The sequence below is a fragment of the Misgurnus anguillicaudatus genome, chromosome 7 (assembly GCF_027580225.2).
Source record: "Misgurnus anguillicaudatus chromosome 7, ASM2758022v2, whole genome shotgun sequence".
In the NCBI taxonomy this organism is placed as follows: domain Eukaryota; kingdom Metazoa; phylum Chordata; class Actinopteri; order Cypriniformes; family Cobitidae; genus Misgurnus; species Misgurnus anguillicaudatus.
The window spans coordinates 26,063,844-26,081,890 of NC_073343.2; the positions used below are offsets into that span (position 1 = coordinate 26,063,844).

General features: G+C 37.2%; 1 protein-coding gene across 1 annotated transcript in view; it reads left to right on the plus strand.

The window, feature by feature from the left end:
* The window catches only part of smyd2a (SET and MYND domain containing 2a), a 31,762-nt gene extending 13,715 nt beyond the window's left edge, over nucleotides 1-18,047 (plus strand). Inside the window, exons 4-12 of the mRNA XM_073869652.1 lie at nucleotides 4,916-4,973; nucleotides 9,436-9,563; nucleotides 10,047-10,114; nucleotides 12,140-12,242; nucleotides 12,924-13,034; nucleotides 14,333-14,456; nucleotides 14,829-15,003; nucleotides 15,096-15,204; nucleotides 17,361-18,047. Coding sequence (XP_073725753.1) covers nucleotides 4,916-4,973; nucleotides 9,436-9,563; nucleotides 10,047-10,114; nucleotides 12,140-12,242; nucleotides 12,924-13,034; nucleotides 14,333-14,456; nucleotides 14,829-15,003; nucleotides 15,096-15,204; nucleotides 17,361-17,444 — 960 coding nt within the window. The 3' untranslated portion in view covers nucleotides 17,445-18,047. The remainder of the gene's footprint in view (nucleotides 1-4,915; nucleotides 4,974-9,435; nucleotides 9,564-10,046; nucleotides 10,115-12,139; nucleotides 12,243-12,923; nucleotides 13,035-14,332; nucleotides 14,457-14,828; nucleotides 15,004-15,095; nucleotides 15,205-17,360) is intronic.

Below are 18,047 nucleotides of genomic sequence, written 5' to 3' on the forward strand. Positions count from 1 at the left end.
ATAGTGACCAAAGTTATCACGGTTATCAATATTATCATGGTTTTCTTAAATTGAGATGGAAATGTTCAAAAAGAACTGATACACACACTGAAAACATTTTAACAAGTTTTATTTTTGAAAATCAGCAAACAACAAATACAATTAGCAGCTATATGCACTTTTACAGCATAAACATTAAATCAGGGGTATCCAGCCTTTTTTTGTGTGGCAATCTACTTTTAAAATGATAAAGCTGACAAGACCTACCTGCTAAAAAAATTTAACAAAACACTGTTACATTTTTTAATAACACTTTAAATGTGTGTTAGGAGGACTATCTCTACGTTGAATTTAGGGCTGTTATCATTACTCCATTCTTTTTGAGTAGTTAAAAAAATCCTTGAGTACATGCTGAGTCCTTATAGCGGAGATGCGGTTTTGATGAAATAAACTGACAACATTATCAGAAGCATCTCTCTCTCTCGTTCGGTTGGTCGATCGATCGCGCGCACATACACCGTACGTGTGGATCAACTCAAGCATGTATGTGCATTCAAATTTCGGAAGTTAGACGACTCCGCTGCAGCGGGCAGGCATACGATTTATAAAAACACACTTGAGAAGAAATGCGCAGCAACTCAAAAAGACTTCTAAGACCATAATGCCAATTTGGCGCTTTGCTTTCCGAAGCTCGTGGAGGCGTGGAGCAGCATACACAGTTATTAACTTATAGGCAATCTACCGGCATTGCATTTGCGATCGACTGGTTGTATTGGACACCCCTGCATTAAATGAACATTAACATGGAGCCCTGAGGTGTATGAACCTGTTTTAATGAACAGTAACTTAAATAAGAACATCAAATGCACACATAAGCAACGCATTAAAACACAGTGCACCTGTTACTGCATCCGCCACGCCTTCTTGCGCAAAAACTATTGTTGCATGCGAGCGCCTGCTTCAAGCTGATTCTGGCTGGACAGGATTTACAGCGACTTTTCAAAATCACGGTAATCAAACACGGTTTTAATGATAAATACATTTCAAACGATAATACTAACCGTCAGGACATTTTATCATGGTTAATCGTGAAACCGGTAATCGTCCCATCCCTAGTCTATAGCTAGAGTCAATTTACTCACAAGTACTTTAGTACATAGAGGCAGAGAGGTTTAGTGCAGCTACATTCCTCACTCGAGTGTTCAAGCGCAGCAACGCAATGCAAGAGCTTCACTTCCAGTTAGAATCACTTGAATGTCCTCAGATCTAGCCGCCCTTCATGAAAAATGAATTATTTTTCTCTTAATGTCAACATATGTGTTGCAGCTGTAACCCAGAAGAATTACTGGTGTTTATTACTGGTGTGTGCACACCGAAAGCAAATATATTTTTTTTGCACGAGTAGATTACATTCAAAGTCAATGCAAAGACGCAAATAGATGTAAATTTGCTCCAATTGGACGACGCAATCACCTCAATCGTGTCCTCTGCAAGTTAAATTTTAACTCAAGGAGGAAATTAGCATAGCACTTTGTTGTGCTAGTGAATCAGCGAAGAGCTTATTCACACGTTCGATTGTATTAGAAAAGCATGTTTTTTGCAGTAAATTAAATACAACGTCAACGCAAAGAGGCAAAGAGATACAAATTTGCTCCAATTGGACGACGCAATCACCTCAATCACGTTCTCTGCAAGTTAAATTTTGAGGGAGAAATTCGCATAACGCTTTGTCGTGCTCGTCAATCAGCGAAGTGCTTATTCACACGTTCGGTTGTATCAGAAAAGCATTGTTTTTATTCGCACAGGTGCCGCAAAAAACAAATAGTCCCACGAGTAATTTAGAATACATTTTTTGCACAGTAGATTAAATACAAAGACGCAAATAGATACCAGTTTGTTCCAATTGGACGATGCAGTTGCCGAGAACGCGCAATATTCGCTTCAATTGCATCCTCTGCGCAAGTTCAATTTCAGTTAGAGGGTTTGTTGTGCTAGTCATTCAGCGAAGAGCTTTTCATTTGCACAAGTGATGCGAAAACAAGTAATCCCATGAGTAATTTAGAATAAATTTTTTGTATGTGTAGATTAAATAGAAAGTCAATGCAAAGACGCAAATAAATACAAATTTGCTCCAATTGGATGACGCAATTATATTTAATCGCCTCAATTGCGTTCTCTGGAAGTTAAATTTTAAAATTCGCATAACGCTTTGTCGTGCTGGTCAATCAGCGAAATGCTTATTCACATGTCCGGTTGTAGCAGAAAAGCATGTTTTTGAGTCACTTGTGCGAATGAAAACAAAGTGAACACGCAATATTCATTTTAATTGCATTCTCTGCGCAAGTTTAATTTCAGTTAGAGGGTTTGTTGTGCTAGTCATTCAGTGAAAAAGCTTATTGACATGCTTGGTTGTATTAGAAAAGTATTGTTTTCATTTGCACAAGTGATGCGAAAAACAAGTAATCCCACTAGCAGTTTTGGGTAGTGATGCCAAGATATGGAAATTTTGGCCGATACCGATAACTCTTTATATTTGGGGGCTGATAACCGATATATAGGCCGATAAATATTCATATTAATTTCACAATGAAAAACTCCCAGACCGCGGACATCTTGTCTTTGCGCTAGACTAGCATAACATGTGTCATCTTTGTGCTATGTCACAGAAAGCACTAATCAAAACTCCACATGGCCAGCAATGAGCAAGTGAAGTGGTTCAACAAACCAAAATAATCCATAATTTATCGGCTTTCATTTATCGGCCTAATTTTGCTATCAGACCGATAACCGATAATATTAAAAATAAGCAGTTATCGGCCGATAACGATATGTCGGCCGATATATCGTGCATCCCTAGTGTTGGGGTAACGCAATTACAAGTAACTTGCATTACGTAATAATATTACTTTTCTGAAGTAACGAGTAAAGTTACGCATTACTTTCTAAATGTACAAATTAATATTTTAGTTACTTTTTAAAAAAAAAAAGTAATGCATGTTACTTTTCAGTTTAAGTAATTTGATTTAAAAAAAAAATTACTGAATTAAACTGAACGTACTGAATCAAACACAGAATTACGCACTCTATGCGTGCACGCCTGAGCAGGAACAGATTAAATCAGTAACGGAGATGGCAGGCCAGAGCCCGACATTTTTGAGATGAAAATATGCAATTTCTGAATGCAGAACTTCTCAGTTATTAAAAACACCTGCAAAAGTAACCCAATAGTAACTAAAAAGTAACGCAAGTGTTACTTTCCATGAAAAGTAACTAAGTAACACAATTAGCTACTTTTTTGGGGAGTAACTTAATATTGTAATGCATTACTTTTTAAAGTAACTTTCCCCAACACTGCCCACTAGTAACCTAGAGCGAGTAACACAATGGAAATTATTCACGTCCTTTAAAAATTCACATTTGGAACTCATGCTATAACTGTATGTGTTGATATGAGTACAGTTTTTGAAGATGTTGATTTAACAGCAGTAAACCATAGGAAAGGAAGAAAAACACTGTGATCTGTCCTCAGAATTCCCTACAATCATAAAATCATAGATTTTAATTTAAACTCGATATCTTATCAAATTCTTCTACGATCAGATTATTTGTGCAATATCTGTTTTTATTTATTTTAGGAGCAACATTTGAAATAAACGTGATACGAAACGTACCTTAGACCTCCGTTTTGTCTCTTGTGTATGAAAGGGAATTTCCTCTGAGTGGGTCTGAAGGAATTCTGATCTTTTCTACTGCACCTGTTACTCTGCACAGATGACAAACAGGTGTAAAAACAGATGGGAAGATTCCCTTATATGGATACTCTAATTCAAAAGTCACGTATAGTAATATTCAGGCCTAGACAAAGGCCTACAACAAATGCTGTATTAAAAACAAAGCTGATGATTTAGATTGAGTCAAAGTTCAGGTTTAGATGCAGGATTTGCAGTGCTGCTTTGGCACATATGGTGCCTCCATGTGTTTCTCATGGATGTCTTTTTTCCCCGAATGCGTCAGTCGCAGTGGCTCTATCTGTGACTCACTCAGCCAACACATGGAGCTTTGTGTCACACAGCGAGCACTGTGAGACAGTTGGCCAGAAAACTGTTACATCTCATAAAACAATGAAGCAGCGTTTATGTGAATGTTATATTCTTAATCTTATATTCTGTGCATTTTATTGTGTACTTGACGCCGGTTTGTAAGCGGGTAATGTCAGATTTAATTTTAATGAATCTTTTAAAGGGACAGTTCCCCCCAAAATAAACAAAAGTATGTATTTATTTACCAGTTCTTCCAGAAAACTCTTTTTTTTTTGGTGATTGTGCGGGCAAAAATCCTTGATCTTGCGGCATGTTTTCTTAAAAAATGCGATGGAATATGCAAGATATTTATGCAGTTTTATGTGATGAATTTGTGGGAACGTGCCAAAATTGCAGGAACTTGCAAAAACTGTGTGAACTTTCAAAAAACTGTTTGCAGCTTTTGCAGCTTTTCATTAATGTTCACATCGCGTAATTACGCCACTTCCTAACATTCCCATGACAGTGGACATGGCTGTGCACATGTGAAGTAAATGCAACATTTGTTAACTTTCTGCTAAGATATATATGACTTTTTGCTACGAAAATGCGGGTATTATGAAATCAAGCCCCGCATATTTTGCGAGCAGAAATCTGCAATTAATGCATCGAAAGTGCAGCGTATTTAAAAAATGCGGCCCCTGCATAAATATGTGGACGTTGGCTGATTATGCATTGAATAATGCGATTGCATAATCTTATTTTTCTGGAGGGACTGATTTACTCGCATCGTGTTGTTCCTGCATGCTGTAGATTTAGGCTTGTTGCAAGAATTGTAATTTTTTGACATATGCATTATTTTAAGGTAAAATATGTCACTTTTAACGTAATTTTTTTGTCGTTGTTTTGTTTTACAGAAGTTCCAGACAGAAAGGACTCCATCGGAAAGAGTTTTGACTCTGACAGAATTAGAAGCACGTAAGTCCATTTTTCTTGCTGCTAAACTATGCAATGTTATTTTTTTTGTTGCAATTTTATAGTTAAAAAGGCTACATTTATTTTGCTTAAAGGAATATGAAATTTGAACCTATAAAAATTTATTTTTTCTGCTGAGCATAAATGAAGATATCAAACAGGAGCACCATTGACTTTCATAGTATTATGGTGCGTTTACACCAACCGCGTTTCAGGCGTCAAAATTTTGCGCCTAGTTTGCCGCTTGAACAGTTTGAATGCATTCGCGCATGTAGAGCGAAGTAGATGCTTGGAAAAAGCAAGCATTTGACGCGCGTCAGAGGCAAAATCCGCTTATTGTGGGAGGGGCAAGTGCTATGCGGTTGTATGTTTTCAAGATGACTGATGTTGATTGTGCATTTATCTAGAGAGTTACCGGTTTGTATTTGGTCACCTTACTATAGGAGGAAAATAAACTGCGCGGGTCGTTAAACGTCACGTGACTCAAAAGTGAAATGTGTATTACAACTTACCAGGTTGCCCGATGTCCTCACTAATGATGCTTTTCCATTGCATAGTACCCCACGGTTTGGTTTGGTTTAGTTTGGGTCGGGTCAGCTTACTTTGGGAGCTTTTCCATTTGGTTCAGTACGTAGTACCCAAAACTTTTTTAGTAACCACTCGGGTGGGGTTACAAGCGACCCGGGCTGATACCAAACGTGACGCCGAAACACTGTAGATCACTGATTGGTCTGAGAGAATCGGCATCGCTATAATGTAAAAGATTAGCTTTACCTTACTGCTAGCTTGCGCTGTCTCGAGCAAACATGTTGTTATCTGTGCTCTGCTATAAGTTTCCAAACACCCTTTTAAGCGATGAAAAACATCCACAGGTTGAGAATCAGGAACACATAAAAGTTTTTTCCAGACTTGCAGTTTGTAGCGGCACATTCGCGACGTGCACGTCCACATTATAGATGCTTTAATGCAACTTAAATGAGGCTCAGCGGAGCACCGTCGACTGACGCCACGGGTCGGGTGTTTGAACAGAAACTGCCATGTGAGACAGAGGTAGTTATAAACGCGATGTGCAAACATCTATTTGTGGTGGCCAATTAAATTTTGTGGCGGACTGATGAATAAATAAATGAATGGGAATGTACAAGGACGCTCTCACTTGTATGATGTCACAGCAGTATGCAGCGCAAATATAACGACACGCCTATAATCCCTCCCACTGCGACGTGATACGAAACTCAATGGAAAAGCTAACCACGCCAAAGTGAGGTGAGCTGACCCGACCCAAACTAAACCAAACCGTGGGGTACTATGCAATGGAAAAGCGCCATAACACTCTTCCAAGTAGGACTGTCACTTTTCGTTCGAAAATCGATTGCACAATCGATCGGACCAACCAAAAAACGTTTCGAAAACGAAAATAGGCAATCGATTTTAACAAAATATGTACACTATTAATTTTAAAAGAATTAAACAGTTAAAAATATAGATGTAACAAAACTCACAAACAAGCAGAAAAAGAAAATAAAGAATTCCGAAAGTGCAGTAGGTGTGCGAAAGCTAGACAGAAAATACCCAGCAATTTTACGCACCTATAGTTTCACGCTTTCAATCGCTGCATCTAGTGTTTTGCAAAGAAAATGGAGGACAACGTCAATAAACCTGTGCAACACGAGACAGCGTCGAAATTGTGACCTTACAGGAGATGATGAGTTATGACAAGGAGCCACCCTTGCGAGCTGACAGCAACCCGCTTTTGAGATGGAAGATTGGCAGTACGAAATACGCAGCTGGCAACGAAGTACCCGAGTTTCCCTGGGACATCAGTGCGGTCGGAGTGCGTCTTCTCAACAGATGGACATATAGTGAATGAAAAGCGCTCTGCTCTTGACCCCTAAAATGTTGATCGACTTGTTTTCCTGACCAATAATTTGTAATGGCCCTAGTCTTTTTGCGCATTTCATTATGCCTGCCTAGTGCCGCCTAAGTGTCGGTTACGTTTAATAAAAAAATACACAGCATGTTCTCAACTTCAAGTAAGTCTATTTAAAGTTTCATTTTTGAACAGTTGTTTGAAATGCATCGAATCATTATTTAAAATAATTTGTGAATTGCTTAAATCATAAAAGCAGCCGGTTGAACCTGCAGTAATGTTTTTCATTTATGGCAGCAGTCCACTCTGCATATTTTTTAAGAGAATGTTGCACTACTGTTGCTGTTTTTTATTCTGCACGAAACTTAATGACAATGAATAAGAAATATTGCTGACTTTTGCGTTTCAGGCGCTCTCTTTACATTTGTCTGTTATTTGGCGTTAAATGGAAACGTCTTTTTTAGACATGGAAAATCGATTTTACAATCGATTCAATGAACACTTATATATTAAAAATCGAAAATTATTATTTCACAAAAGTGACAGCCCTACTTCCAAGCGAGGTCCATTTTTTTCCTGTCTCTATAGAAATAAGAACTTGTCGTATAGCTCCGGGTGACTGCTCACGGACAATATCAAGCATTTCTTCATGTTGAATGAGTGACTCCGGGCGGGGCTGCCTCCACAGCAGCAAGCAGGCTCCTGATTGGTTAACGCGGCGCAAAATTCCACCAAAGTTAAAATTTTTCAACTCGGGCGTCAGACGCCAATTCGTGTCAAACACAAAAAGCACCATTCGTGTGTACAGCGCACAACCCTCAATTTGCGCGAGCTAGAAGTGCGAATGAGGCGGAAACACTTCTTCCACGCCAAACGCCTTATCCGCGCCGCGGGACCTCCAGACGCACGTCAACGCGTCTTCACATTGACTTAACATTGAAATCACTTGCGCTTCACGCCTCTACCACGGTTGGTGTAAACGCAGCATTATAATACTACGGATGTCAGTAGTGGTCAAAAACAGTTTGGTTACAAACATTGCTCAGAATTTTTTCATTTTTATTCAATACAACAAATAAATTTATATAGGTTTGGAACAACTTGAGGGTGAGAGAATTATGACAGAATTTTCATTTTGGGTGAACTGTCCCTTTAAAAAATGGGTTGTATATTTTTAGATTCAACAGTAGTAAAAGTCAGTTTGTTTTCCCACCTGTTTAATGACCCTTACCAGCTGCCCTGTTAGTCGTCTTGGATACATGACGCCTAAAGCTAGAGCTAAATCTCTTTGGTCTCAGATTGTAACTGCCAGAGTAAGGAGAAGATCAGATACATAGACGTTTAAAGTCCCACTGTGGGGAAAATCAGGTTTTTATTGTTGTTTATTTGTCTGTGGGGCTGTTTACACCTGGTATTAACATGCGTTTTTATCGATCAGATCACAAGTGTACGTGAGAGAAACAATGACATTTTGTTTACACTAGGGATGGGCAATATAAACAATATGCAATATAAACGATACAAAAATGGCATACGATAGAGATTTTAATTCTATTGCACTATCGCGATAAAGCATGTTGATGACGCTATCAATCTGTGAAATTTAGAGCCACGAGCTGCTGCCGGCTGCAATGCATAATCATATTCGTCATTTTGAATAAACATGGCTGAAAGCGTCAGCGACCAGTCAATCGCAAAGGCAATGCCGGTAGATCCCACATAAGTTAACTGCTGCTTCACTCGCAAAATTGGCATTATGGACTTAAACACTTTTTCTAAGGGTCTTTATGATGTGTTCTGAAACGAGTCTACTAAAAGCATCATACCGCAATACATATCGCTATCGCAAGAGGCTGCAATGTATATCGCAAAATGGATTTTAGGGCATATCGCCCATCCCTAGTTTACACCTGGTATTTTTAATCCGTCTCTTTTGTCCACTTTCGACCACTTTTGTACAGATTTTTTGAGGGGGTGTTCTACTATGCGGGCGAGTCCCTCTGCTTTCGTTTAAATGCGAGCGAGAGAAATTACGGGTTTAAAATTGATGCAAACTAAAATTATGTCATAGTCCGCTACTTGTCTTGTAAGTTAACATGCTGCACAGTGTTTGTATGTGTATATTTAAGAGCTTTCCCTAATATTTCAGAGCAATTGATGAAATAAGCTTGCCTAACTTTCACATGCTTGCAAAATTAAACTAATCAAAGATGCGTTACATCACATAAGATAAATAAGTGGAACGTAGGCAGTGTTTTGTGGCTATTCGAACACATTCGACCATCCGCGTTTACACCACAAAAGCAATCTGGTCTAAAGTGTTTTTGAATACCTCTGAATGTGGTCGAAAGTGGGAGAGCTTAAAAAGTTTTACACCTCGTTTACACCTGTATTTAGTGTCATCCACTTGTGATCAGATCGACGAAAGCGCATCTTAATACCAAGTGTAAACAGCCCCTAAGCCAGTGTTTTTCAAAAAAAGTTGCCAGCCAGTGTCAGCATTTTTATGATTTTTACAAAAGTTGAATGCCTTATATACTATAAAACTTTTGTTAAAGATGAAATGCTAATGGCCTGTTTTGTTTGTGTTGTCACATCTGGACAAGCTAGACGATGAGAAGAATGAGATGAACGACACGGACATCGCTGCGTTACACCACTTTTACTCCCGTCATCTTGATTTCCCTGATAATGCAGAACTTACAGAGCTCTTTGCTCAGGTACGGTCATTTGTTTGTACTGCAATTGTCATACACATGAAGGTTCACTATATTCAACATTCTGTTTCGCACTCTTTGCCTGATGTTTCATTATAACCATTTGATCATAAGTTGCTGAGAGTGAGGTGCACTCAAAAAATGCTGGGTTATTGTCAAAAATAAAAAAAATTGGGGTTAATTTAACATCACAGTTGGGTTGTCCCAGTTTTGTGCAACATTGGGTTGAAAATAGCAAAGGTGTAAAAGTCTCTCTCACGCTCAATCTCTTTGATGGTGAGTTTTACTCATTGCTTGGTTTGTATTTGTTACTGTTCTGTTTTCATCAGTCATGAAACTATTGGGAATCAAAAACATGTATGAATTATTTAATCAGAGATTGCTGAATGAATCTAACTTAACTGTGCATTCTCTTAATGAACCAAAGCTGTTTTGATTTTTTTCTGTGTAATATGTATAACTGATTCCTTTCTTTCTGCATCACAGGTCAACTGTAATGGCTTCACTATTGAAGATGAGGAGCTATCTCATCTGGGTTCTGCTGTATTTCCAGAGTGAGCTTCATACAACTTGATACCACGACACCAGAATAAATAAACATAGGTTTAATAATGAATAAATTTACAGTAGTGTCTAAAAGTCCAAGAATGCTAGTAAAAAGTCTTATATTTTTCTGTATATATCATCAGGAAAACATGCTGATCCATGTTATTATCTTAGCATGATTTCAAACCTCTGGGGTTCAAAGCAAGTAAAGAAAAATAACATGGTCAATATAGCAATGTTCTTACATTTGACTAAATTCCATAGTGTTGAACCTAAAAAAAAATTCATATTTATTTAACTTCAATGTGTTGGTTTCTTTAAAATGTATTAATGGCACAGTTCACCCAAACAAATGAAAATGACTCATCTTGTTCTTAACCTATATAAGTTTCTTTATTCTGTTAAACACAAAAAAAGATATTTTGATAGACGATGGTAAGCATAAAGTTAAAGCCGCTCTATGCATTGTCGGCGTTTTTGTCAAACAGCGACCCCTAGAGTCGCTGGAGAATACTTGCAACTGTCGTAATTTCCCACTCTAGTACTCCGAAGATAATGACCAGGTAATGTTTTACAATTTTATACAAATATTAGGCTACTGCATAGTCGACTTAACTACAGATGATGTTAATAGGATAATAAGAAGTTTATTCCAAGTGTAGAGTAAATATAATAATCAAGTACAGAGTTTGCTAGCTTATAACGTTTTTACATGATTGCAGCTAAATCACAAGTAAACATTACAAAATGCCATGTCAAAGTTAATTGTGTATGTTGCATTATTTTATAACGTTGTTCGTGATTATGATACATGATTATTGCTATTTATCATAATAGTTTGCAAATTGTGCATGTTTACACTATTTACAACCTCTAGGCTTATTTACTCTCTTCCGAACGCGCTTTCTTAACTTTTAAATCGTTTAGCCTCACGTCTAAAATTCGCACGTGCAGTTGTTGTTATAGGCTTGATTGACTTCATGCAGCGCTGCAAGAACCGACCGCCGGATGACGTCAAAGTGCCGTCTCGGATCATTCTCGCGGTACTTTGACGTCATCCGGCGGTCGGTTCTTGCAGCACCACACGAAGTCGAACAAGCCTAACGCGTGTGACGTCATTGCCGTAGAGCAAGTCGTGATTCTCGCGAGATTTGTCAGGGGCTGTTCTCTCAAGCTTGCATTGGTGATTTTGCTAGCTTCGTCCTTCCCGAGCTTCAACAGGAGGATGATCCGCCCTACTATGACTTTGTTTACCACTGAAATAACTTCGAAGCTGTTATATTAAGGTAAAATAACTGCATAGTGTGTCTTTAACTTCCATATATACTATGGAAGTCAATGGGTACTGTCAACTGTGTGGTTACTATCATTTATCAAAATATCTTTTGTCGAAAAAGGTTTAAAACAATATGAAGCTGAGTAAATAGACAGAATTTTCTTTTTGTGGGTAAACTAAGCCTTTAAAGGTTTAAAGGGACACTTCACTTTTTTTGAAAATATGCTAATTTTCCAGCTCCCCTAGAGTTAAATGTTTGATTTTTACTGTTTTGGAATCCTTTCAGCTGATCTCCGGGTCTGGCGGTACCACTTTTAGCATAGCTTAGCATAATCCACTGAATCTGATTAGACCTTTAGCATTATTTTTCTTATTTAAAACTTGACTCTTCTGTAGTTACATTGTGTAGACGCAAAATTAAAAGTTGCGAAGAGTGTAGTTTTAAATAGGAAAAATATCAGAAATCTTTGGTCATTTTTATGCCGATGCTAATGGTCTAATCAGATTTAATAGATTATGCTAAATTATGCTAAAAGTGGTACCGCCAGACCCGGAGATCAGGATTGTCATGGATTCCAAAACCATATAAATCTAATGTTTCACTCTAGGGGGGCTGGAAAATGACAATGTTTTTTTTTTTTTTTAAAAAGGTGGAGTGTCCCTTAAATAAGATATTACTGTAAATCTTAGATTTGTAGTGGGGTCTAAAAGGTCCCTGTGTGTTTATACTCACAGAGTTTCTCTTTTCCTGTACTAGTGTTGCTCTGATGAATCACAGCTGTAGTCCGAATGTGATTGTGACGTATAAAGGTACAGTTGCTGAGGTGAGGGCCGTGCAGGAGATCAGCCCTGGAGAAGAGGTGAGATACGGCAGCACATGTAAACATGTTACATGATGACTCATCCACTATGAGTCATTTTAAAGGAGCAGTTCTGCTTTCACATTGTTCTTATGTAGAGACAAAATACTATGTTCTAGAGATATTGCTATAGCTTTGGAGCTTACACTATTTGTCATTGTCACATTCAAGTAGCGTTTGCTCTAGTTATATTATTTTTTATTTATGCTAATAAATAGCAGTAGAAATACAAGACATGAAATGTTATATATTATTTTCTTTCATAACAGTATGTAAATATCTAATTACTCATGTTATTACTGTGCATTACAAATTGTGTAACTTGCAATAATGCAATCCACAACAATACAATAATAATAATAAATCCATTTTATTTGTATTGCGCCTTTCTTATGCTCAAGGCGCTACAACGATAAAAACAGCATTAAAAAGAAACAACACTACCCCCCAAATAACAGCACAATAAACAATGGCAACAACAGCTTTACAATTATAAGTTAAAAGCTTCATTGAAAAGATATGTTTTGAGTAATTTCTTAAAACAATGAAAAGATGGAGCATTCCTAATAGAAAAATTCAAAGAATTCCACAAGATATTATTACATTTAAAATAGAGCAATTATTATAAGTAATACAATTGAATACAGTAATACAATTAATACATTTGTTTCTTTTAAATAGATTTTCAACAGTTATATTGACCTCCTGTATCCAACAGAGGATAGAATTGAAAGGTTGAAAGATTCTTATTTCTTTACATGTGACTGTAAAGAATGCACCTCTAAATCAAAGGTAAGTCTTTTTTAACTGTAATAAATGACTTTTATTTACTGTTGATATTTTTATTTATTTATTAATATATATATATCTGTTCTATTTGTTTTATATAGTATTTGTGTGTGTGCGCTGGTGCGTGCGTGTGTGTGTGTATGTGACCCTGGACCACAAAACCAGTCATAAGGGTAAATTGTTTGAAATTAATATTTATGCGTCATTTAAAGGCAAAATAAATAAATAAGCTTTCCATTGATGTATGGTTTGTTAAAGGGGCCATGGCACAAGACTTTTTTAAGATGTCAAATAAATCTTTGGTGTCCCCAGACCACATATGTGAAGTTTTAGCTCAAAATACCATATAAATAATTTATTATAGCATGTTAAAATTGCCACTTTGTAGGTGTGTGCAAAAATGTGCCGTTTTGGGTGTGTCCTTTAAAATGCAAATGAGCTGATGAAATTCAAACACTGATCACAATGATGGTGGTTTGTTGCAATTAAAACTCAATTGTGCTTTTCTCTGCACTAAATGGCAGTGCTGTGGTTGGATAGTGCAGATTAAGGGGTGGTATTATTATAATGAGAGCTCCTTATGACATCATAAGGAGAGCAACATTTCAATTACCTATATTTTCATGTGCTTGTAGAGAATGGTTTACCAAAACTAAGTTACTGGGTTGATCTTTTTCACATTTTCTAGGTTGATAGAAGCACTGGGACCGAATTATAGCACTTAAACATGGAAAAAGTCAGATTTTCATGCCATGGCCCCTTTAAGATAGGACAACAATACTTGTCCCGAGATACAACTCTGGAATATGAGAGCAGCAACACATATTACTAATGATAAATAGATTTTTATATATGTACTGTAGGATATTTTATAAAATATCTTTATGGAACATGATCATTTTATAATGTCCTGATATCTTTTGGCTTTAAAATAATCAATCATTTTGATCCATATATTGTATTGTTGGCTATTTCTACAAATATATCTTGGTGACTTATGACTGGTTTTGTGGTCCAGGGTCACATATGTGTAAATAAATCTTAAGAATAAACAGAAAAGAAAAAAGAATAAAACATCTTTTTCTGTGTTATTCTTTGTTGCTCAGAAGCTACAACAGGCTTGCTCATCAGTGTATATATGTATGTATATAAAATCTAAGATGGGTTTGTATTCTTTTAGGATAAATATATTACACAGTCAAGCCTGAACGTAAATCTGATTTGTAAGATTATCGAATAAATGAACAGTATTAATCAGTTTAAAGTTGGTAAATGTGGAATAACACTCTCTTGGTTTTTAGGACAAGGCCAAAATGGAGATCCGTCAAAAGCTCAGCTCACCTCCAGAGGCCAATGAAATCAGACAGATGGTGGGGTACGCCAGAAATGTCATCGAGGAGTTCAGGAGAGCCAAGCACTATAAAAATATCCTTCTCCACTTCGATAATCTGCCTTTAGTGTGTGTGCGCAAACATTTATACTTGTAAAATATTGCCCAATAGCTTGAGTATGTGACAGCAATCCAGAGCAGTGGGTTATATTTAGTCTCCACCTGACTAAACCTGAGCCATATTAAAATTTGGGGTGGAACGTTCATGTCACAACACATTTGCTAGTGTTTCTGAAATGTACAATTGCTTGCTTAGTCTGAAAGGAAGCAAGAACGTTCTGACACACAATTTAATCATTAAACCAAAAAATCTAAGCTTATTATGTCAATCATATTTTATGTTTATATTAATTAATAAATGTGGTGACACCTGTGCTGCAGATTTTTTTTCTTTAACTGCAAAGTACCTCCCAGTGAACTGCTTGAGATCTGTGAGCTAAGTATGGATAAAATGGGTTCAATATTTGCAGACACAAATGTGTATATGCTGCACATGATGTACCAGGCAATGGGCGTCTGTCTCTACATGCAGGACTGGGATGGAGCAATGAAGTATGGCGAGAAAATTGTCCAGCCCTACAGGTAATGCTGAATTCTCTTTCAGTACATTTTAAGTGTAATAACTCTAAACGAGTACACTTTATTAATAGCTTTAAATGTACATTTGTTTCTAGTGTGCACTATCCTCCTTATTCACTGAATGTGGCCTCTATGTACCTGAAACTTGGAAGATTGTACCTAGGACTCGAGAAGAAGACGCAAGGAGTTAAAGCTTTAAAGAAGGTAGTGTGTTCAAAATCTTAATATTAGATTTAAGCAGACCTTAAAGGGACACTCCACTTTTTTTGAAAATTTGCTAATTTTCCAGCTCCCCTAGAGTTAAACACTTGATTTTATCACAGCCGTACCATGGCTGTAGCAGGCGCAATGATATTATGCAGCGCCCGAAAATAGTCCCATTGGTAAATTTCAAAAGCAGGGGACTTTTTAGTAGCCTGGCTCCGCCCTCCTACGTGCTTCCACTTAATTTTCATTTCGCTTCAGTACTACGTCTGGGACTGCTGTGTAGAGTTTCGTTTTCACCTGCAAAAATCTGCAGGTCCAATCAGTGAACAGAAGGGGGTGGCTAAGAACGATGACGTTGAGGTCATGCGTCAGTTTGACAGTCCTTCCAGAAAAACGCGGAGTATTTTGTGATTGTTGCGGGCAAAAATCCTCAATTTTGCGGCACGTTTTCTTAAAAAATGCGATGGAATATGCGGGATATTTATGCAATGGAATTGCGGGAATTTGCTCAAATTGCGGTACTTGCAAAAACTGCGGAAACTTGCAAAAGCTGAAATGATGTTCACGTCACATAATCACGTTACTTCATAACGTTCCCATGGCAATAGAGGACACGGCTGCGCTTTTGGGAAGTAAATGCAACATTTTCAACTTTCTGCTAATATGTATGTGACTTCTTGCTATGAAAATGCGGAGATTATGAAATCATGCAAGCCCTGCATATTTTGTGCGCGGAAATATGTAATTAATGCGGCGAAAGTGCGTCGTATTTGGAAAAAATGCAGCCCCGCATAAATATGCGGACTTTGGCTAATTATGCAATATATCGCGCGATCGCACAATCGCGTTTTTCTGGAGGGACTGGCTTGAGTTGTAGTTCAGTAATGGCAGCGGAGAAAGACGTGAGACAATCTATTCGGTTCGTTGTTGCAAAACTGCCGAATATACAGAAGTTAAAGCCGGAGCAAGAACCAGGTTTGCTAAGTTTTGTTGGTCTGATTATCCATACTTGTTGTTTCTGGCTGGTTTCGGCGCACAATATACGTCACAACCACATGTTAGCGATCGCCTATGGCAGATCCTGAGTGACTCTGGGCAGATCCAATAGTTTTAAACTTCCAACAGAGGACCCTCCTTAACGGAAGTAACGCTTTGCAATGGAGCGTGGCCAGACAGTCTGTACAAATGAAATGAATGTACGAGAGTCTGGTTGGACCAGGCTAACTTTTTAGGGCACTTGGTAAAAAATCAAGTCCTTGATAATTATGCCGGAATGAGAATATAGTTAATTTTCGGTCGGTCTTAGTAAAAGATTTAACTACAGATGGGTCTAGTTTTAAATAGGAAAAATATTGAAACTCTTTGGTCATTTTTTAGCGGGATGCTTATGGTCTAATCAGATTCAACGGATTATGCTAAGCTATGCTAAAAGTAGGGTGGCCATTCGGGCCACTTCCGCCGGACACGTCCTGAACATGTTTTCGGGTTCGTTCTCCGGAAGTCGCGTTGGTCGACCGCATACGTCATCAAGGTTTAATATTTCGGGTTTAATTTCAGAAAAGCAACCGTTACATTTCAAGGTAAGAATGAAACTACAATGATTGTATGTCTTAAAAGAAATAAATCTTAATTTTCTAATGTATTTTAACTGAAATGTGATGACGTATGCGGTCGAGCAATGCGACTTCCGGAGAACGAACCCGAAAACATGTTCGGGACGTGTCCGGCGGAACTGGCACGAATGGCCACCCTAGCTAAAAGTGGTACCGCCAGACCCGGAGATTGGCTGAATGGATTCCAGAACTGTAAAAATCAAATTTTTAACTCTAGAGGAGCTGGAAAATGAGCAAATTTTCAAAATAGTGGAGTGTCCCTTTAAAATAAAAAAAATATATAATAATTTATATGTTTTTTAAGGTCATATTTAGATATAATGTGACATTTTCTTGTTTGTAGTGTCTTATATCTAAAACATGATTTGGAAATAAAGCACCACCAGTCATAAACAATGTGGCTAGTTTAATTCATCCTGAAAACATGATGTTAGATTTTAGATTGTGAGTTTGAGATTGTATTTTTTAAAATAATAATATATTTAAGTATTTTCAGGCTTTATAATTCTGTTGTAACTAAACTTAATACATTTATCACAGGCTCTTGCAGTCATGAACATTGCCCACGGAAAAGAGCATCCATACATCACGGAGGTTGAAAAGGAAATAGAAGATCAGAAATAATGGGACAACCATGACAATGAAAATATGCATCAAACGCTGGCATGTCTTATACCTCTCCCTGGAATATTAAAACAAAAGTGATGTCAAAATTGTCTGTTGATCTGAGATGTCATTAAAACAAATTTAAGATTTGTAAATAGATGGCCCAGATATTTTGTTGTTTGTATCGTCTGCACTTTGGGAAAAAATGTCCTTATCTGTTTTTTTGTGAAGAAGGGCTAAGATTTAAAAATCATATCATATATGCCAGGTTTTAACACAATTTTGCCCACTTATGTAGCAACAATATTGCTGTTTTGAAGAACTAATGAATGTAAATCATTTATATATTCTCAATACAGTGAATCTGTTTGATAGATTGTTGCGTGGTTATTATTCTGCATAGGTCAGATCATTGATACTGTTAAGATATTGGACTTCCAATCTTTTATTACATTTCAGTCATAATATTACATTCATAACTGGTATTTGTTTATGTTTATTGTTTGTTTGATATTGTGCAATTTTGACAGGTAGCATGGGCAAGAAAAAAAAGGAATGTACTGCCACATGCTTGAAATTTAATGTGACAACACTATAAAGTAATAAAATCCTTAAGATGAA